This window comes from Triticum dicoccoides, chromosome 5B (assembly GCF_002162155.2).
Source record: "Triticum dicoccoides isolate Atlit2015 ecotype Zavitan chromosome 5B, WEW_v2.0, whole genome shotgun sequence".
Taxonomy (NCBI): domain Eukaryota; kingdom Viridiplantae; phylum Streptophyta; class Magnoliopsida; order Poales; family Poaceae; genus Triticum; species Triticum dicoccoides.
The window spans coordinates 428,020,993-428,043,077 of record NC_041389.1 but is presented as its reverse complement, the minus strand read 5'-3'; the positions used below and the strand labels follow the sequence as shown (position 1 = coordinate 428,043,077).

The window sequence follows — 22,085 nt, the reverse complement described above, 5'->3', positions numbered from 1 at the left end:
TCGGTAAATTGCACACTGCTAGTGCAATTGTGGTTCACTTTGTAGATTCTGTTGTTGAATTTCGATTGGTAGAATTATGGTGATTATAACAAAAATTCAACTACCACACACTTTTACCGAAATTTAAGAGACACGAGCAATGAGAAATGCCTTCCAGACATGGTTAGACATGCTCGTGATTAGGGCTGCAAGAAAAGCTCGAGGCTCGTGAGCCACTCGAGATCGACTCGTATTTTAGCTCGACTCGAGATCGACTCGAAAACAAATGAAGTGAGTATGAACACTTTATGTAGCTCGATCAAGAAACGAGCCGATCTTGAGTCAGTATTGGCTCGCTCGATTTTAGCTCGATAGCTCGATATCACATAAATATATTAAATAACCTTCATAACTATTGCCAAGAATTAGGATCATTCATTTCCATATATGTTATGTATTATTTTTTTCTTCACTTTACCTACTAGCAAACATGAAAATAAAGCATGAAGAAAATTTATTCTCATCACGTGGCCAACCTTGTGTTCAATATTTCATTAGTTTGGTCAAAGTTTGAGAGTTGGCGCACCTTCGCCGTCTTCTATCCATGATTCCTTGTTATTAAATACTAGTCTTCACTTGAGAAAGAATAAGTCGAATTTATTGTGATTTTTTTGTTCTGTTGTGGCCCATCTTGCTTTAAAAAATTTCTTAAAATGATTTTAAAACCATCTTATTTAGCTCGAAACTAGCTCGAGATCGACTCGAGATCGTTACAAGCTGAGCACGAGCCACTTTCTGCAGCTCAACCTTGAGCTTCACACATTTTGAGCTCGCTCGAATTTTAGTATAAGTTGAGCTGAGTCTAGGCTAACTCGCTCGAACTCGACTCGTTTGCAGCCCAGTCGTGATCAACCTTGATACACTAGGGACCGCGGAGACGGGATAGGCCAAAAGCCCACCATACGACTTTCCATCCGTCTCTCTTTATCGGTGGGCACTCGCGTATTTCTTTTTTCCCCTGCTCATGTGTCAAGATCTCAAAAATATTGAAAGTTCAAAAATTTACAAGTTTACATTTTGGGAAGTTCAAGGTTTAGGAATTCAACTTTGCGAACGCTGCAATTTCTTGAAATTACAAAAGATTCAAAATATATGTTTTTCCTAATTTATAATAGTTGAAAATCCTAAAAGTTTGATCAAAAAGTTCAAATTGATTTTTCTAAAATTCGGCACACATATTTTTTTCTAAAAGTCGGTACATGCTTTAACACAATTTGCAAGAAAATGGAACTTTCCGAAATTGGAAAGTGCATATCATACATAACTTCCTCAAAATGGAAAGTTTGGTATGTCTTATTGACCCTGGTGGTGTTGGCGTAAGAGCAAGTTTAGCAGTTGCCCTACAATTTCTTCCCTATATTTCAAAACCAGGGATTCCCCTAAAAAGATTCTTCCCTGAAAGTTGCTCAACTCCAGCAGTTTCCCTAAATATCTAACTTATTCTATATTTTACTAATATTACATCACTACCAACGACTAGTATTCAGCTATATATGTACATGATCACCCCTCATATCTCTCATAATCCTGATTCTGCCTCCTCTCCTACTTCTCTTTCACCATATCTCTACAACGAAATGAGTCACCGTCGAAGCTTGGCCCGACAATTTTACGAAGATTCCTCCTCCGAAGATGAGGAACTCATGATGGCTGCAATCGTAGCAGAGGAAGGACAAGCCCAGTTGGATGCTCCACGACATGGAGGTTCACAACCAAGACGTCAATCTCTTCAGTGCGATTTTGCGGGATGCTTCCAGAACCTCCACAAGGGCTAACTGTACCATCACCACAAAGATGTTTCATAACATGTATGAAACTGGTGCATTTGTTTTTTTTTTCACCATAGTAGTCGCTCTTCATGTCTCGTTTAAGTTTTTCATCACGGATATAGAATGCATCGTCCTCCTTTTCTGCGCATAGCACAAATGCTATAGAGGCATATGATAGCTATTTTCCCCGAGAAGAAATGGTGCTGGTGTTCTTTGTTTACATCCTTATCAAAAATTGACCTGAGAGCATCTCCAACAGCCGCGCTATATACGCGCCGTGCTGAAAAAGTAGTGCTTTTAGCATGCGCGCTACCGTTTCGGGTGCTCCAGCGGATGCGCAAAAACCGCGTGCGCGGCATATGTAATTCAGTGTGCAGGCAGAAACGCCATCGCGCGCCGCTTATTTGCTGCGCCCGCTCCCGCGCGCTGGACTCTCGAGCGCTCGCGCGCAACTCCACCTACCCATTCAGCCGCGCCGCCGCCGTCGCCCGCGCCACCCCATTTTTTCGGCGACCGTTCCGGCGCTTCGCCGGTCTCTCCCCGCGCGACCGCGGCTTCCTCCGTCTCCCTCTAGTCAGCGCCGCCCGTCATAATGCACGCTTGTGTGATCATGCACAACATGATCATCGAGAATGAGCGTGGCCAAGATATAGACTACTCTCACTATAAGCTCTTGGGACATCTCGTGCGAGTGAGGCGGAGGGCTGAAAGGGTGGCCCATTTTGTTGCCTCCTATCATGCCATTCGACGTCCGGCAGCGCATAATGAACTCAAGAAGGATCTCAGTGGGCTTGGAATGGCCGCCAAAGAGCATCATGATTTGTGTGTTTGATGTTGTATTGTTGAACTATTTGTTGTATTTCATGAAAGATACTATTTAAGTATTTATTTGAGTTGTAATAATAAATTGAACTATTTATTTTAAACTTGGTTGAATGATGTTTGTAATTTAAATTATATGCCATGTCTTTGTTTTGTGGACGTGTGAAATTTATTTTGTGTCCAAAATGCAACAAATGTGATGCACCGACTGCTCGCGCGCGCTCCATTTCAGTGCGGCTGCTGGAGCCAGCGCTGCGCGCCGCGCCAAACCTGGCGATGGGCTCGCCGCAAATCAGATTTTAGCGCGCCGCGCGTTGGGCGCCTGTTGGAGATGCTCTCAGTATTTCGAATCCTAGCTTATGGGATATCAACTGATTTTACTGATGAGTACTGTCGGCTAGCTAAGTCCACCGCTTTAGATAATACTAGAAAATTTGTCGAGGTCTTTGACGGTCAGTATTTGAGATCTCCAAATGATGAAGATGCTACTAGATTGCTTGCAATAGGAGAGCAAAGTTGGTTTCCGGGTATGCTCGGAAGCATGGACTGCATATGCATTGGAACTGAAAAAACTGCCCTATTGCACATAAAGGTTTTTTTGTTGGCCATAACTGTGTACCCATAGTCATTCTTGAAGCCATTGCTTCACAAGACCTAAGAAAACATCTCACAAGAGAAAATAGCCGTAACAAAACATTGGTTGTTTATTAGCATTTCCTAAATTCTACTACTAGCTAAACTTATTACAACTTCCCTTGAGGCGCATGCTCTCGTTTGATGCATGCGCGCGCTACCATAATTGACACATCTGCTTTGATACACATATACGGACGTCCTCGGTCGCATTGCCGCGCCCGCGCGCATCAGCACTGCGCCGGAGCGAATGACAGGGTCTCCGCCTCCAAATCGTATAGCACGCGCATGTCCTGCTGCACGAAGTTGCCGATCGTGGAGCCCGAGTCCCCGGAGTCGGCCAGGAGGATGCACAAGCTCCCCCTCCTCGGGTCGTCCAGCACGTAGTTCCGGCGCGGCAGCTCGAGGTCCGCGCCCTGGAAGTGGAACACCATCCTCGGCACCGCCACCACCGCCCTCGCGGCCGACGCGCGCCTCCCCCCGCCTGTGGCCATCGGCGTCGCGAAGCAGACGCCGTCGTCCGGGCTGCTGCTGTTCGCGAACGGCAGCCTCAGCTGCGCGCGGAACGCCCTCAGCACCTCCGCGAGCACGGCCCCCGGGAACAGCGTGAGCGCCGTGCCCGAGTCGACGATCACCCCTCCGGAGCCGTCGGGCCTCAGGGAGAACGCCGAGGGCGGTATCCGCAGCCGCCGAGTGCCGACCGTCACGCCGGTGAACGGGACGTAGTAGAAGGTCGGGTTCTGGCGGCTCTGCAGGAGCCTCGTGGTCTGGACTTGGCCGGTGGCGGCGTCGTCGCCGTCGAAGACGCCGTCGGAGAGGGACCCGAACAGGAGGGTGCTCTTCCTGGTGCTTGTGTAGGGCGTGAGGCAGTAGGAGAAGCGCCGGATGGACATCTGGGACACGAGCGAGAGCGGGTCCCGGCCGAAGCCGACGATGCCGGAGCCGTTGTTCAGGCTGCCGACGTTCATGGTGCCGCAGCCGAACCCGAGCGGGACGCTGAGCTTCTCCCCGGACGACGACGCGAAGGTGAAGTGGTCGGTGGCGTAGACGCCCAGCGTGGTCGTCCCGTCGCCGTAGTTGTAGCGGTAGGTGCAGGTGTCCGGCCTCTGGCAGCTGTGGTGCAGGATGTCGTTGCAGAGCTGGCCGGAGCACCGCATGGGCACGTACGACGACGACGCGGCCGGGGTGAAGAGCGGGTCCGGCTGCGCGAGGCAGCTCGCGCACGGCGCGCACTGCGTCCAGATGAGGTCGCTGCCGGTGTCCAGCAGCGCCGACACGGGCTGCGGCGGCGTGCCGATGGCGAGGTCGATGAGGTACTCGAGGTCGCCGGAAGGGCGGACCGGCACGCCAGGCTGCTGCTGCCCCTCCTGCTGCGCGCTCTTGCCGGCGACGCGGCCGCCGCCGCTCCTCGCCACGGACAGCGCCGCCGCCCTCGCCTTGCTGCGCTGCATGACGCGCCTGATCAGCTCGCGCCTGGACATCTGCTTCCCGGCGTCCACGTGCGTCAGGTGGACGCGGACGTCCCCGGCGAAGGCCTCGGCCGTGTCCGGCGGCGTAGAGGCGTACAGCGACGCGGCGAGGAGCAACGGCACGGCCAGCGCCACCAATGCCTGCTTCATGCTGCCCTCCACGATCAAGCCAGCTCCCGAACGAATTGGAATATCTAGTTCGCGCGGCAAGACGTCGCATATATATCCACGCACGAACGTTCCATTTATTCCTGCACCGCTCGGACGCAAACACGCATCGAACGCATGAAAGTAACCCCGGCAGGGCCAAGACGATGATGGTCCGGGCGGCTTTAGAAAATTCTCTTGTCAATGGTGGACGAAGCACCAAAGTCGGGGAATGCTCTTGGCGGGCCGGGCATCACCGATCGATCGCTCGGTGTGTGGAGCCGAGCGAGGGAGAGTTTGGCGACCTGTACCTCATCGACCGCAGGCACCACTAAGATCACGGCTAAAATTCTTGATGTGACCACCGAACTTAGCGGGGAACTCTGCATAGATAAGGTTGCTGGTGAGAGATGCTCGGGCCCTAGCAATGCGCGCCGCCGGATTCCTGCAAGAAGAGACCAGATATTCGATGTCCGGATCTAATTCGAACCTAATCTGGGCTTCCAGGAAGGAATGGAGCGCGCAAGAAATCCAATTGACAGCATGTCTCTCCGCCGTGTCGGGCTACCACTTCCTGTGATGGTGCATTATGCTTGGCTTGCGGCCTACTGAACTAAGGCATTAGACAAAGCATATGTGTGGGTATGGCCGTATGGGTAGTGCCCGGGTTCCATCAGCTCGCCACGGAGTGGATTATGCCTTACCCTCTGCATAGTGGAATGTTGGCTGGTGTGACGTTGATGCAAGTTGAATGAGGGTGCGGTACACGACTGCATAGGTCGAGGATGAAACCGGCCATCAGCATCAGCTAGCCATCATCTTCCCACTACTTTCAGCTTATTAATCCGTCCCAGTGCTCCATCCTATGTTTATGTGTGATCTTCACACAACTTTCAGCTCAAGGGGGGTTGGCGGAGACTTCCCGCCCCGTATCGCCGCATTTGGCCACACAAGGAAACCCTTGACCGCCGCCGGGAGCCCTCCTCCACCACGGCCGCATAGTATCGCGGCCACCACCCGGCCGACGAAGCCATGCTACGCCCGGGGATGGCGGCGGCGGGGCGGCTTCGTCTCCCTCACGCCAAACCCCAATACCTCCCAGATTTGATATGGTGCACCGCGGGTGGCTCCTCCAACTATTGCATCCTTCATTGTCGGTCCGGCGTGGTAACGCGGCCATGCCCGTGGGTGCTTCTCCTGCGTCGACGCAACTTCCTCTTTGCGTTGCTGCTCGTGGGGGCCGCACGAGGCCCTTGCGAGGAGGTGGCCGAGGCTCGGTCCTGCCCGGTGCAGGGCGCCCTCTGTCTTCGACGACGCCTCCTCCAAGCTGCAGCAACAACTTTTGCGGGTGTTTGGTCACGGTGGTTCCTCTTGGTATATGGTTGAAGCTTCGTGGTGGATTCTTGCCGGCACTGCTCCGGTCACGGCGGCCATGAACATGCATTCTCCAGTCGTCCATGGCTTGATGGTGTTCCCTGCCAGTGTGGTTTTTGGCCTTGGCCTTCCAGTTGTTGGACCCCCTCTGACATCTCATAACTGTGTCCCCTTCCGGTTCTTGGCTAGTCGGTGGCGTCGATCGCCATCCCCCCTCGTCGGCTCTCTACCCTGCTACCTCCCTAACCTTGTTCACCTACACGCTATGTCGGTTCTAGAGCTCGTGTTTTCGGTGACGGAAGGTGCAACCCGACCTCCCCCTTCCGAGGGGGCGGTTGAACCGCATGCTGACTTCCTAATCTTCAGATCCTGATCTGGCGGCTGCGGGATTGCTCAGATTGTGGTCTGCATCGGCGGCATCTAGAAAATGGTCGATCGTGTGCTGGGTTCGTGGTTCGTGGATGGCAGGTATGGTTTTCTCCTCCTACGTTTTTGTCGTGTGGGGGTGACGGATCTGGAGTTCGATGGCGTGTCCGGGGTGTTGCCCCGGTCTAATTCATTTAATGGTAATGATTTCGCTTTTGGTGAACCACCTTGGAGGTCCGCAAATCTGCATATCAGTGATGGAGCCGCTTCGAGCTCAGGTGTGAAGGTGATTCCTCATTGTTTCCTTTGGTGGCTGCTATGGTGGTCCCAGAGCCTGTGACGGGCATTGGTGTCAAGTTTAAAGGTTTCTTCAGTCTTAATTGTGATTTTACTTCTTGGTTGTTGTTCCTTTGTGCAAAGGCTAGCGTTTTGCTATTTTTCAGTTTTGCCAGGTCGGTTTGTACATGCCTCATACTATGATCCTTATGATATAAATAAGACACGTATTACCATGAAAAAAACATGAGTCACGGAATTAATTCAAACGAAACAGTATAAATTATAGACAAGAAATGCGCTGGCCCAGCCCAGCCCAATAGCCTAAGCTGGAGACTAGGCTCGTGAGTCGTGATCGTTTCATTCCGATCCACTGGAGGGGGCAACAACGCCAGCATACCCTATTTGCCGCTCTTTGCGGCAAGTTGTCGCTGTTTCGCACAAGGATCCAACGATCGTTCCAGAGTGGACCGGCCTTCAGGGATACCGTTTTTAGGAACCTTCTATGATGTTTTCAGCCGGTTTATTCCGGTTTTGGGAACTTTCTAGTAGGTTTCTGAAACCAGTTTTTTCTTTTTTCTATTTCTCTTCCTTTTATTTTTTTATTCTTGCATCTTTTATTCTTTTCTATTTCAAAATTATTTTAAATTCCAAAAAATGTTTTCTTCCAAAATTCCAAAAAACTAGTAATTGAAACTTTGTTCGCTTCAATAGAAAAAATGTTCGGAATTCTAAAAATTTTAAAATTTCAAATTTTATTCGCTTCTTTAATTGTTTCCTAAATTTCATAAAAATTTAGAATTTCAAAAAGTCCGAATTTTAATTTTTATTCACAAAATAAAAAGTATTCAAGAACTTCAATACCGTTTTTGAATTCTGTTCGCATATTAAAGAATATTCATAATTCAAAATTTGTCACAAATTCAAAAATTGTTTGTATTTTGAAATTTTGTTCACAAATTAAGAAATATTTGAACTTAAAAAATGTTCCTATTATCCAAAATTGTTCACAATTTCAGCAAATGGTACCGTTTGGGAAACAAATTTCTCAACTTTAAAAAAATGTCACGCTGGAAAATTTGCAAATGCAAAAAATGTGCACGGGAATTTCAAAAAAGTTTTGTGTTTTGGTAAAAGTTGTTCGTAATTTTAAAACATGTTCACATTTTAATTTGTTTTATTGTTTTTCAAGAAATGTTTGTGTTTTCAAAAAATTGTTCAGAATCTCGAAAAAGTTCTCCTATTCAATTTTCTTCCTTTTTTCCATAAAAATAATGACTTTACCAAATAATGTTTGTGTTTCAAAAAAGTAGTTTCAAAATTTTAGAAAAGATCAAATCTTCAGCGGCTTATGGTATCTTTTCCATAATTTTCACAACTTTTCAGAAAATGTTCAGAATTTCAAAATTTTGTTTGCATTTTATCTGTTTATTCACAAATTCACAAAATGATCGCGTATTCTAAGAAAGTTCTAACTTTCAAAATACGTTCAAAAATTTGAAAAAAAATCATGTTTTTGAAATTAGTTCTCAAAGTCAAAATATGTTTGAGGAATTTGAATAAATGTTCTCATTTCTAATATTTGTCATAAGTTCGAAAAATGTTCTCTAATTTCAAAAAATGTTCCAGCTTGTCCATTTTTGTTCACTTATTCAAAAAATGTTCATGTATTTCGAACCTTTGAAAAAGAATCGTTTTGAACCAATTGTTCGTAATTCCAAAAAATGTTCGTGTTTTGAAAAAAATGTTCGTATTTTCGATAAATATTTGCATTTTCAAATTTTGTTCACAACTTCAGAAAATATTCAGGTAATTCAAATCATGTTCCAACTTTTCCCCAAAAAATCAGATATTCAAATCTATATGCTGCAGTACACGTACTGAAAATAACATACAATGGAAATATACCACAACAGGGAGTTCTTAAATAAAATCGCAATGCATCATCGTGCAGATATAGCCTTTCAGTCTGGTGGTTAGCAGCACTTGTTGAGTATAGGGGCGTCTTAGGTTCGATACCTCGTGCCTTCATTTCCGGTTATGCGATTTTTTACCTCTGTATTCACACCTGGGGTCCTTATAGTGGGCCGGTCCAGTCGGTCGCCTCCGTCATGCTGGCTATTCGCCGCAAAATGCGGCACGTAGGACCACCCAAGAATGCCGCCCTGAAGGGGATGGCGGCGGATGAGGAGGCTGCCGCACCCGCACCCAAAAGGGGCGCATCCAATGAAGCGGCCGGGCCCAGGAATAGAAACAGGCGCGTGATAGCGTCTGCGACGGCAACGTCATCAGTCACGGTGATCTCATCAGCGGCCTTCCTAACGCCATCCTTGGAACCATCATCTTCCTCCTCTATGAAGGTAATACCCTACTTCCTGCTTGATTGATCGAGGAGGCTAAACCTAGAAGCTAACCTATGATTATGATTGTTGTTCTTGTTCTACGGACTAATCCCTTCGGTTTATATAGACACCGGAGGGGGTTAGGGTTACACAGCGTCGGTTTACAGAAAAGGAAATTTACATATCCGAATTGCCAAGCTTGCCTTCTACGCAAAGGAGAGTCCCATCCGAACACGGGACAAAGTCTTCTATCTTGTATCTTCATAGTCCAACAATCCGGCTAAAGTATATAGTCCGGTTGTCCGAGGACCCCTTAATCCAGGACTCCCTCAGTAGCCCCTGAACCAGGCTTCAATGACGATTGAGTCCGGCGCGCAGATTGTCTTCGGTATTGCAAGGCGGGTTCCTTCTCCAAATACTCCAAAGTAGATATTGAACACAAGAATCGTGTCCGGTTCTGCAAAAACAAATTGCACATACCACCATAGAGAGTATAATATTTCAGGAATCTAATCTGCTGACAGTTTATTCACAGCATGACATCACACCACGGCCCGGTCATTATTCGAACTGTTTCATTAGCCTGCCACAACACGATTTACGAGGCAGTTTCATTGGCACGTCTTGTCGAAGCAGAGATCGTGTCCCCTTATCACGAGATACTCATTAATACGGGTGTGGGTAACCCAACCGAGCTATTAGCACGACGCTTGGGGAATAAGCGAGCTTTAGGGCATGTGGGGAGGCGCATGATCTGCCTTTATAAAGGGATAAGGATTCCTCTTCTTTCACCCATGCCTTCCTCTTCCTCTGCTTATCCTTCCTCTCGAGCTCCAACGCCCAAGCTTTTGCCTTCTCCGCAAAAACACTCCAGACATGTAAAGGTCACCTGGTGGGCAAGATGCCCAAGGTCACCTGGCTCGAATGCTCTTTTGTGGAGACCGTAAAGGGGTGGCAATCGGGGTGGTTCTACATCACCGAGCCGCGCGACACTAACTGGGCAGCGACCCCCGAATTCCGATCTGGCGTTCCCATGCGGCTCACCTCCTGGCAGGAGAAGGGCCTATCCTGGGGCTCAGCAGAAGAACTGACCGGACTCCAGACATGTGTCCGAAACATGGTGAGCAAGAAGATCAAGCTCGTCAATGTGATCCAAGTCATGCTCTTCCGCAGGATCCTTCCGTGCCAGAGACGGGTTTACAATTTGTGGGAGTTCGACCTGGCCGAACACCAGATGCTGAAAGAGCTCTTCGACTCGACGCACGAAGACATCTGGAAGGTGTTGTTCAAGGCCGATGAGATACCCTCGCCCACGACCAAAGATCGCGGGCTCAGCGCAAAACGCCAAGCTAATCCGGTGAGTTATCATATTCGCGAGACATGCCCTTTTACTAACATGGCTGTGCGAGGAACCTAAGCCTCCACACCAATCTTTCAGGATTAAGCAGCGGTGGCGGAGAGGATCGACTATCCGGCCACGCAACCTGAAGATACAAAATCACCTCTCCTGACGAGGATGTTGTTTCCGGCGCCCTATGAGGTGACGGAGAAGAAGGCCAAGAAGGCGCCCACGGGGACCAGAGATGGTCTCCGACGCAAGGGTGCCTCAGACACGACGTCCAAGGACACCGAGATGAGCTCCTCCACCGAAGAAGACGACGAGGAGGAGGAAATCCGTCCCCCACCTACTAGGGGGAGGAAGAGGAAGGTCTCCACACACGGGGAGGCCGACACATCCAAGAAGGGAAAGACTTCCCTTCTGGACTACTCCGCCGCGGTTACCAACAGCAGCAAGGAGTGGGACCCCAGGGCCAAGCCCCTGGCCAAACTGTAATTATTCGAACATACTAATATGCCCGATCTATTTGTTTTATCTTGTCTTACCGTACCAATCATGCTCCTGCAGCCCGGCCAAGTCCAACATTGAGATATCCTCCTCCTCGGAAGGATCGTTGGACCCAGTGGCGATGAATAGCGAGTCTCTTTCGACAGCTTCCTCCCCCAAGGGTGCGGACAACACCGAGGTGCTGTCTCAAAGGATGTCGGGCCAAGGGGAGACCGTTCAGGAGACGCCGGAGGGTGAGACCCCGGTGACCGAACATTTGGGGAGTAAGGTCCCCACGGACTCCGAGTTTGGGGGCCGCAGCCAGTTTGGCCCCAAGCCGAATTCGGCTCCAGAAACCCGAAAGGTTTCGGACATGGGAAAGAGGGCCGCCCCTAGCAAGGGGAGCGAGCCGTCTGTGTCGATGACCTCCGTCCATCCGGAGGCACCGGACAGGTTGCTGGAAGCGCTTCACGGCGCTGCCATTGATGAAGAACACCCTACTCTGATGAGTATGGTGATTAGGAAGGTTCAGTCCGTCAAAAGCGGACTGACCGAAGCCTGCTCTAGCCTTCTAACAGGCTTTGAGGTAAGCAATAAAATTATGGAAAAATATCACAGTATAGACAGTAGCCCCTGATGCTCTGTTAGGTGTTCGGAAAGAAAAGCCGAACAGAGGATCAAATAATAATGACATGAGTCTAACAAAGATGTCTTATGTGAATAAGCAGGCGTTGCTGCTAGCCGCTGCCGCTCGTACCGTGGAGGTCTCCGGACTAAAGCAGAGCCTGGAGCGGACCGAGGAAGAACTCGGCCTTGTGAAGAAGCAGCTGGAGGAGACCCGAGGTATGTAGTACTTTGCCTGTATAATTATTAGTGATAATTGGTTTGCGCTGACAAGAGCGTTATGAACTGTTGTAGGGGCCACGACCGAGGTGGTGACCCTGAAGAAGGCATTAGCCGAGGGCGAAGACAAAGCGTCCAAGGAACGCGCCGCATGCGAGAAGCATGAGGCCCGGGTCGGCGAGGTGCAGCAAGAGCTCCAGGATGCCGTCAAGAAGTGTGAATCCTTGGAGCGTGACTCAAAGACTAAGGAGTCCGAGCTTGCCAAGGCCCTCCAGAGCGCACAAGACGTTAGAGCCGAAGCCCAGAGAGCCCTCCAGGAAGTCCAGGACCCAAAAGATTGCGGCCGGTAAGGCATTTGTTATGCAAAGCAAGCATGTGAAGGAAACATTCTTTTTACTTACCCGAATTCGGAGTTCTCCAGGAGTATTTGCGGATTTGCCGCATAGCCTAAGAGACGCCGTGGAGTTCTACCGAGCCGAAGAAGGGAGCTCGACAGAGAAGTTGTTCTTGTCCCAGTACCTTGGGCCAGATCATCCACGGCCCTTGAGCGACCAGCTGAAGTAGTTAGTCGAACTGCACAAGGCGGCCGAACTGGCCATGAAGGACCTTATAGTCAGGTTGTGGCCGGCCGAGCCCCTGCCTAACAGTTACTTCAGACTCGTCAAGCGTCTTGTAAGTGCCTGCCCATGACTTAACGTCGTAAAGCGGTCGGTGTGCATTGAGGGTGCGCGGGTGGCATTTGCCCATGCGAAGGTGCATTGGGCCAAGATGAATGCCAAGGCGCTGACGACCGAGGGACCGCTAGAGGGCAAGGAGCAATGTATTACCGAAATTTATTATGATGGTGTCCTAGAGGGAGCCCGCATTGTAGCAGAGTGATGTGCAAAGGATGTAAATTTTGAATGAAGACATTTGTTTTATCCAATCTTGTAATATAAAACAAGTTTGCTACGCAATATGTATTGCATGTTTATTTAAAATTGTCTCTCCTGTGCGGCCGTTTATGAAATATTGAGAGTTGGCCAGTCGCTGACTTCTGCCCCCATGCAACTAGTACCGGGGTGTTTGGGATGAATCTAAACACTCTTTACCCAAGTATTTTGGTCCTTTAAGGAAGTGTTTAGCGCAACGAACAAGGCAATCGGACTATACGGCTTTATCACTCTCACTTAGCCATAGGAGCTCTATAACTTTAAATTTTGGCGAAGCCCCTGGTATTAGGAAGGCCGAACTTGGGGCGCTATACACGCCTAAATCGGACGATAACAGATTCCTCGCTTGAAGCGGAAAAAATCTTTAAGGATTTTGAGACCTCTCGAACAGCGACCAGCTCTAGCTACATCATGACAATTAGTTTTCGGCTTTCTTTACTGAGGTGCTCGTCCGGAAGAACCGGGACACAATCGCAGTAGTTCTCCCTGTGCTGCCTTAGCCGATATAGTGTAGGGTGGCAAAACATGGACCGGGCAAACCCAACATTTGACGAAAGACATGATTCGGAGCCAATGCATATAATGCTATAAGTTCGGGGTGCCGAGCTATACTATAAAGTGTTCGGACTTTCTTGCCGTGTTATGGGTGCACTAAAGCCCTTGGCGAACTAAACGTACCAGAATGTACAGGTGCAATTTTGTAATAAATACACAATCAAGGAAAATGAATGAAATAATAAGCCGATGCTATAAATTGTTTTCCATTGTTATTTGAATGATACGTCAAGGCGTATGTATACAAGTGGTGCGATAAGCAAGTGGGGCTATTTGACATGCCTTTACCAAGAGCGAGCTACATGTGGGTATGTAAAACAGGTATAAGGATCGTTAGTAGAGACCACCTGGGGATTCCCTTATATGTCCAAGCTCCTTAATTCCTTGGTATGTCCGTCCCGCTATGGGTCCGATGATCAGGTTACTAGAAGAGCCTCACAAAGAGAAAGGACTGAAAGAGAGAAATAAGGTGAAGGTGTGCGGATCCTCGGGCGGTTGAGTCGCATTGTGGACCGCCGTCTAGCTGTGCCTCCGTCCATGCCCATGGTATTTTAAGTGCGTAGTTATGTACGCACGGCACAAATTGTGCCACTTGACTGGGACTAGGACAGAGGCCGAATTGCTAGGTGAGCTCTGGGCGAGACGGATGTTTCTGTTGTAGAGCGGTTCAGACTCATTTAAGATTGTCCGGGGGCCTTATTGCCAAATTGAGGTTCTGCCTTAAAAGTCCGCTTTGTGCTTCTACTGCCAGTGCCGCGGTCTGCTCCTCAGTGCGGAGGGAGCGCTCCGTATTCCCGTTGACTGTTATGACACCACGGGGTCCGGGCATCTTCAGCTTGAGATAGGGATAATGTGGCACCGCATTGAATCGAGCAAATGAGGTTCGTCCAAGCAGTGCATGATAACCACTGCGAAAGGGGACGATGTCGAAGATTAACTCCTCGCTTCGAAAGTTATCCGGGGATCCGAAGACCTCTTCCAGTGTGATTGAGCCTATGCAACGGGCCTCTACACCTGGTATGACACCTTTGAAGGTGGTTTTGGTGGGTTCGATCATCGAGGGATCGATACCCATTTTACGCATTGTATCCTGATAAAGCAGGTTCAGGCTGCTGCCACCGTCCATGAGGACTCTTGTGAGGTGGAATCCGTCGATGATGGGGTCAAGGACCAGTGCGGCTGAGCCGCCATGACGAATGCTGGTCGGATGGTCTCTGCGATCAAAGGTGATCGGACTGGAAGACCATGTTTTGAATTTTGGGGCGAATGGCTCCATCGTGTAGACGTCCCTTATTGCGCGCTTCCGTTCCCGCTCAGGGATATGGGTGGCGTATATCATATTCACTGTTTTAACTTGGGGAGGAAATTTCTTCTGTCCCCCTGTGTTCGGTGGCCGGGGCTCCTCGTCGTCATTGCTGTATAGCCCCTTTTTATTTTCCGCATTTAACTTGCCGGCCTGTTTGAACACCCAACATTCTCTGTTGGTGTGGTTGGCTGGTTTATCGGGGGTGCCATGGATTTGACATGGACGATCGAGGATGCGGTCCAAACTGGACGGGCCCGGATTGTTTCTTTTAAATGGCTTCTTCCACTGACCGAACTTGGATCCACTGAATCCGGCGTTGACGGCCGTGTCTTCAGCGTTATCGCCATTATTTCGATGCTTGAATCTGTTGCGTCGGGGTTTGCCGTTGCTGTCTCTGGCATCTGAGGCGCCAGGCTTTCCTGACGTGCTACTGCTATGGGCTAACCAGCTATCCTTGCCCGTGCAAAAGCGGGTCATAAGTGTTGTGAGGGCTGCCATGGATTTCGGCTTCTCTTGGCCAAGGTGTCGGGGTAGCCACTCGTCGCGGATGTTGTGTTTAAAGGCTGCTAGGGCTTCGGCATCCGGACTGTCGACAATCTGGTTCTTTTTAGTTAAGAACCGAGTCCAGAATTTCCTGGCTAACTCTCCGAGCTGTTGGGTTATATGACTTAAGTCATCAGCATCCGGTGGTCGTACATAAGTGCCCTGAAAGTTGTCGAGAAATGCATCTTCCAGGTTCTCCCAACTGCCAATGGAGTTTTATGGCAGACTGTTTAACCAGTGTCGAGCTGGTCTCTTGAGTTTTAGTGTGAGGTACTTGATGGCGTGAAGATCATCACCACGGGCCATGTGAATATGGAGAAGGAAATCTTCAATCCAGACCATGGGATCGGTTGTTCCATCATATGGTTCAATGTTCACGGGTTTAAACCCTTGTGGGAATTCATGTTCCATTACTTCATCCGTGAAGCATAGGGGGTGTGTGGCGCCTCTGTGCCGGGCCACTTCGCGATGTAGTTTGGATGCAGCTGGTCTGCTGTATTTGGCCCTGGTGGATTTATATGTAGTGTATCCGGCATGACGGTCATCGTCGCGTCTTGAGGCACGCCCCCGTGATCCGTAGATTGATCTTGGATGTCCTGCTTTGTCTTCCAGTTCATCTCGCAGGTCATGCATGTAGCCCCGGGCCTTGGTGTTTTTAGTTGTTCGGCGACATGGTGCGGGTTGGTATTCGGGATGATACATCACTTTATCTCGGCCATGGGGTGGTCGGTCAGCCGCATCCTGTGCTAGTCCCTCGTCCTCGAATTGAGGTAACAACTTCCGCCTGGGTAGTTTTTGTTTGGGCGTTCGAGTTCGTATTCCTCGGCTGCCAGGACTTCAGTCCATCTGTCAGTGAGCAGATCTTGATCAGCTTGAAGCTGCTGCTGTTTTTTCTTCAGGCTCTTCGCAGTGGCTATAAGCCGACGCTTGAAGCGCTCCTACTCGACGGGATCCTCAGGCACGATAAATTCTTCATCGCCGAGGCTCACCTCATCTTCGGAGAGGGGCATGTAATTTTCGTCCATTGCCTGTTCGTCGGGGCTAGCTTGCCCGTTCTCCCGAATGGCCTGCTCGAGGCTTGGCTCGGTGGGATTGTTTTCGTCTTCGGCATCATCCGGAGTGCTGTTGTCTCTGGTGCCGATATCGCTGTTTTTGCTATGGCGGGGTTTAGAACGGCGGCGTCGGTTCTTAGGTTGCTTTTCAGGAGGTTTGTCCTCACATGTATCCTTTTTGCCCTTGCCATTATCTTCTTTGGGGGTATCCACCATGTAAATGTCATATGACGAGGTGCCTATCCAGCGCCCTGTGGGTAGTGGTTCCTCTTCTTCTCCCGCATCGTCGTCCATACCGTCGATGTCTTCGGAGTCAAAGTCTAGCATGTCTGTCAAGTCGTCGACAGTGGCTATCAAGTGGGTGGTGGGTGGGCAGCGAAATTCTTCATCATCTGCTTCCCACTCAAGCCGGACATAGTTCGGCGGAGAGTCCTTTGACAGGGAGAGGGACTTCAATGAATTTACTATATCGCCCAAGGGCGAATGCTGAAAGATATCCACGGAGCTAAACTCCATGATCGGCGCCCAGTTAAGTATGACTGACGCTGATGTACGCGGTTCGGAACCCGTGGCTGGAGACGAGTCCAAGGGTCTGATAACACAGACCTCCTTGGAAGTGAGATCGGTGTTCGGCTCTATCGCTGCTGAGTGTGCGGCCTCCATGGCAGGGTCCATCCACCTGTCCTCGGATGGAACGATCTGCTTCGGGTTTAAAGCCGGGGCAGCTGCAGGTATGATCTCCCGATCGCCGTCTGATGGCAGATCTAAGTCATGCTTATCGCAGCTATAGGGCGCACCTGCCATGGGCTCGAATCCGTTGAAGATCAAGTCTCCGCAGATGTTGGTAGTGTAGTTCAGGCTTCCAAACCTAACCTGATGGCCAGGGGCGTAGCTATCGATCTGCTCCAGATGGCCAAGCGAGTTGGCCCGCAGTGCGAAGCCGCCGAATACGAAGATTTGTCCGGGGAGGAAAACCTCACCATGGATCGCATCACTGTAGATGATTAAAGGAGCCATCAAGCCTTATGGTGACGACACAGTGGAACTCTCAATGAAAGCGCCAATGTTGGTATCAAAACCGGCGGATCTCGGGTAGGGGGTCCCAAACTGTGCGTCTAGGGCTAATGGTAACAGGAGGCGGGGGACACGATGTTTACCCAAGTTCGGGCTCTCTCTATGGAGGTAATACCCTACTTCCTGCTTGATTGATCTTGATGATATGAGTATTACAAGAGTTGATCTACCACGAGATCAAGGAGGCTAACCCTAGAAGCTAGCCTATGATTATGATTGTTGTTTTTGTCCTATGGACTAATCCCTCCGGTTTATATAAACATCGGAGGGGGCTAGGGTTACACAAAGTCGGTTTACAGAGAAGGAAATCTACATATCCGAATTGCCAAGCTTGCCTTCTACGCAAAGGAGAGTCCCATCCAGACACGGGACGAAGTCTTCTATCTTGTATCTTCATAGTCCAACAGTCCGGCTGTCCGAGGACCCCTTAATCCAGGACCCCCTCACTCCTCGCCTCTCAATCTCGACGACGAGTTTGACAGCCTCTCTGTCGTCTCCAGGATCCTGTCGGAACACCCTGGCCCCGCCCGCCGCTTCGCCTTCCTCTTCATCCACCTCCATAGATTTGCAAAAGGGCACGCCGAAGATGCCGCTCAGATCGAGAGCTGGTTCCATTCCCGAGCCCTTGACAACCTTCAGGAGCTCGACATCAGCTTCTTGCGTTTGGAACATATGCCACCGTCCGTGCTCTGCTTAGCATCAACCCTCCTCTTGCTCAGCATTGGCACCTGCCATTTTCCAAGGGAGGTGGCACCTTCACTGAATTTCCCCCTCCTCAAGCAGCTCACGTTATGGTGTGTTTCCATCTCCGAGGATGTCTTGTCTCGGGTGCTCTCTCACTGCCACATCTTAGAGAATTTACATCTGTCGGGGACTCGTGAGCTGTCTTGCCTCAACATCATCTCACCAACTCTCAGGATCAACGTTATCGATTGTGTGTTTGAACACGAAGGAGAATTGGTTGTTAAGGAGGCCCCTCACCTTGAAAGGTTGTTGTTACCTTCTCCGGGCTTAGGCGGCGAGACTATCTAGGTAGCTAGAGCACCTAAACTAGAGATAGTGGGTATTTTGTCTCCCCGCATCTTAGAAATTGAGATCCTCAATCTAGTTTTCCATGTAGCACCTCCAGTCTCTAGACTCTTGCCTGACATTTTATTTTGGAGATTTTTTTAATATCCATTGTTTTCTTCAGGGATTAATCCCACCGAGCTTGGAAAACCCAATGTACAATGTAAAAGTTTTGGCTCTCCAGTTCCATGGCCCAGATTTGAATGCGGTTCTTGGCATCCTCAGATGCTTCCCCTGCTTGGAAAAGCTCTATGTCATTGTGAATATTCATCTTGTTTTGCTTTCAATCTCAAAATGAAAATTAAATTGTCATGTAATAAAGCCAACTTAACAATTATTTTAACATATGTTTGTTGTGTCCTTTCACGGTGGGACACATATGTGGTAGAGATGAAAAATGTGCGTCGGTATGACCCAATAGATCTAATCAAATGCATTGAGAGCCATCTCAAAGTACTAGTGTTGAAGAATTACCAAGGCAGTAAGGAAGATATTGGGTTTGCCAAGTTCTTTGTTTTGAATGCAAAAGTAGTAAAGGAAATCAAATTTGGAATATCTAAGAAGATTTACATCAACAAGAATTGGATGCCTGATCAATTCAGTCTGCTAAAAGTGGAGAATAGAGCTTCTCCCAAGATGCTTAATTGAACTTCGGAACTAGTTATTTTCATTGCAATAGGTACTTCGACACCCATGACTTGTCGGTTGCCGACCCTTTCGACCGTTGTTTTCCTGATGGGGTAGATGCCCTTTCAGAAGAAGCTTCTCTGTGATCTGTCAAGGCCTCAAGGGCCTATCCCATTGATAGCTTCTTTTGCAGATTAGGTTGATACCTAAAGATTGTGTTGTCTTGTGTCTGAAGAAAGAGTATGATTCTAGTTTCAGTCAGCAATGCATGCTTGTGTTATGACCGGCATATTAGGGGCTTAGCCCAGTGGGTTGTGGCCCAAGTTATCTTATCGTTATTAGGGGCTTAGCCCAATTATCTTATCATTATTAGGTCGTTTGCTAGGGAGTCAAGTAAAATCCTCGAGATGTATCAATCTAATCAAGCAAGAAGCAATCATTAGTTGCTCGGCTTCCCTTAGGGAGCCGGGAGACCTAACCCTAGCCGCCTCTTGCGCCGCCCGCCTCTCCCTCTCACGCATGACGACGCCTTGCCGCCGGCGACCGCGAGCTTCGCCACGTCCAGCTCCCTCCTTCCCCTATAACCTACGCCCTAGACCCGGTAGGGTCCCAGCTCCTACCAATTTGGTATCCAGAGACTTGGGATCGATCATGTCGTCTTCACCACCAACGCAACAGCTGCCGACCACCTCCACCCCGCAGACGACCATCACCACCGACGGGTCCCAAATTCCGCCGGCCCCGGTCACCACTGCTGCATAGTCACCCTCCATTTTCACACCGGAAGAAGTAACCAGCACTTTGCGGGATCTCGTGACGGCCGTCCAGGGCATCTGCCTGTACTTGGCCGGACCACCCGCGCCTCCGCCGGCTGCGACGACCGCTGCCTACGGCCACCCCCCGCTATCGTGGCTGTCCCAGAGCACACCTGCACTTAGTGGGAGACCGCTGCTGCCGTTCCAGGCGGGCCACCCCAGCGGGCCACTGATAACCCGCAAGTATAGGGGATCGCAACAGTTTTCGAGGGTAGAGTATTCAACCCAAATTTATTGATTCGACACAAGGGGAGCCAAAGAATATTATCAAATATTAGCAGTTGAGTTGTCAATTCAACCACAACTGGATAACTTAGTATCTGCAGCAAAGTATTTAGTAGCAAAGTAGTATGGAAGTAACGGTAACAGTAGCAAAAGTAATAGTAGCAGTTTTGTAGTAATTGTAACAGTGGCAACGCCAAAGTAACTAAGCAAAGAACAATATGTGAAAAGCTCGTAGGCATTGGATAGGTGATGGATAATTATATCGGATGCGATTCCTCATGTAATAGTTATAACATAGGGTGACACAGAACTAGCTCCAGTTCATCAATGTAATGTAGGCATGTATTCCGAATATAGTCATGCGTGCTTTTGGAAAAGAACTTGCATGACATCTTTTGTCCTACCCTCCCGTGGCAGCGGGGTCCTAATGGAAACTAAGGGATATTAAGGCCTCCTTTTAATAGAGAACCGGGCTAAAGCATTAACACTTAGTGAATACATGAACTCCTTAAACTATGGTCATCACCGGTAAGTATCCCGATTATTGTCACTTCGGGGTTAACGGATCATAACACATAATAGGTGACTATAGAATTGCAAGATAGGATCAAGAACTCACATATATTCATGAAACATAATAGGTTCAGATCTGAAATCATGGCACTCGGGCCCTAGTGACAAGCATTAAGCATAGCAAAGTCATAGCAACATCAATCTTAGAACATAGTGGATACTAGGGATCAAACCCTAAAAAAACTAACTTGATTACATGGTAAATCTCATCCAACCCATCACCGTCCAGCAAGCCTATGATGGAATTACTCACGCACGGCGGTGAGCATCATGAAATTGGTGATGGAGGATGGTTGATGATGACGACGGCGGCGGATTTCCCTCTCCGGAGCCCCGAACGGACTCCAGATCAGCCCTTTCGAGAGAGTTTAGGGCTTGGCGGCGGCTCCGTATCGTAAAATGCGATAATTCTTTCTCTCTGATTTTTTTCTCCGTGAAAGAAAATATATGGAGTTGTAGTTGAGGTCGTTGGACGTCCAGGGGGCCCACGAGGCAGGGGGTGGGGGCGCGCCCCCATCCTCGTGGACAGGATGTGGGCCCCCTAACGCTGATTCTTTCACCAGTATTTTTTATTAATTCTCAAAAGTTGCTCTATGGATTTGCAGGTCAATCTGAGAACTTTTGTTTCTGCATAAAAATAACAACATGGTAGTTCTGCTGAAAACAGCGTCAGTCCAGGTTAGTTCCATTCAAATCATGCAAATCAGAGTCCAAAACAAGAGCAAAAGTGTTTGGAAAAGTAGATATGACAGAGACGTATCAACTCCCCAAGCTTAAACCTTTGCTCGTCCTCAAGAAATTCAGTTGATAAACTGAAAGTGATAAAGAAAAACTTTTACAAACTCTGTTTGCTCTTGTTGTTGTAAATATGTAAAGCCAACATTCAAGTTTTCAACAAAGATTATGAACTAGCCATATTCACAATAACACTTAGGTCTCATGTTTACTCATATCAATGGCATAATCAACTAGCAAGCAATAATAATAAAACTCGGATGACAACACTTCTTCAAAACAATCATAATATGATAAAACAAGATGGTATCTCGCTAGCCCTTTCCGAGACCACAAAACATAAATGCAGAGCACCTTTAAAGATCAAGGATTGACTAAACATTGTAATTCATGGTAAAAGAGATCCAGTCATAGTCATACCCAATATAAACTAATAGTAATGGATGCAAATGACAGCGGTGCTCTCTAGCGGGTGCTTTTTAATAAGAGGGTGAAGACTCAACATAAAAGTAAATAGATAGGCCCTTCGCAGAGGGAAGCATGGATTTGTAGAGGTGCCAGAGCTCGGTTTTTGAAACAGATATAATAACATTTTGGGTGGTATGCTTTCACTGTCAACATAACAACTGAGAGATCTCGATATCTTCCATGCTACACACATTATAGGCGGTTCCC

General features: G+C 48.8%; 1 protein-coding gene across 1 annotated transcript; it reads right to left on the bottom strand.

The window, feature by feature from the left end:
- Positions 1-3,218: 3,218 nt before the first annotated feature.
- LOC119309937 (aspartic proteinase nepenthesin-1-like) lies at positions 3,219-5,161 on the bottom strand. The gene has a single exon (XM_037585830.1). The coding sequence runs from the start codon at positions 4,880-4,882 to the stop codon at positions 3,494-3,496; it is 1,389 nt and encodes a 462-aa protein (XP_037441727.1). The 5' UTR covers positions 4,883-5,161; the 3' UTR covers positions 3,219-3,493.
- Positions 5,162-22,085: the final 16,924 nt, after the last annotated feature.

Coding starts and splice junctions, on each gene's coding strand:
- LOC119309937 (XM_037585830.1), bottom strand. CDS start 4,882: ATGAAGCAGGCATTGGTGGCGCTGGCCGTGCCGTTGCTCCTCGCCGCG.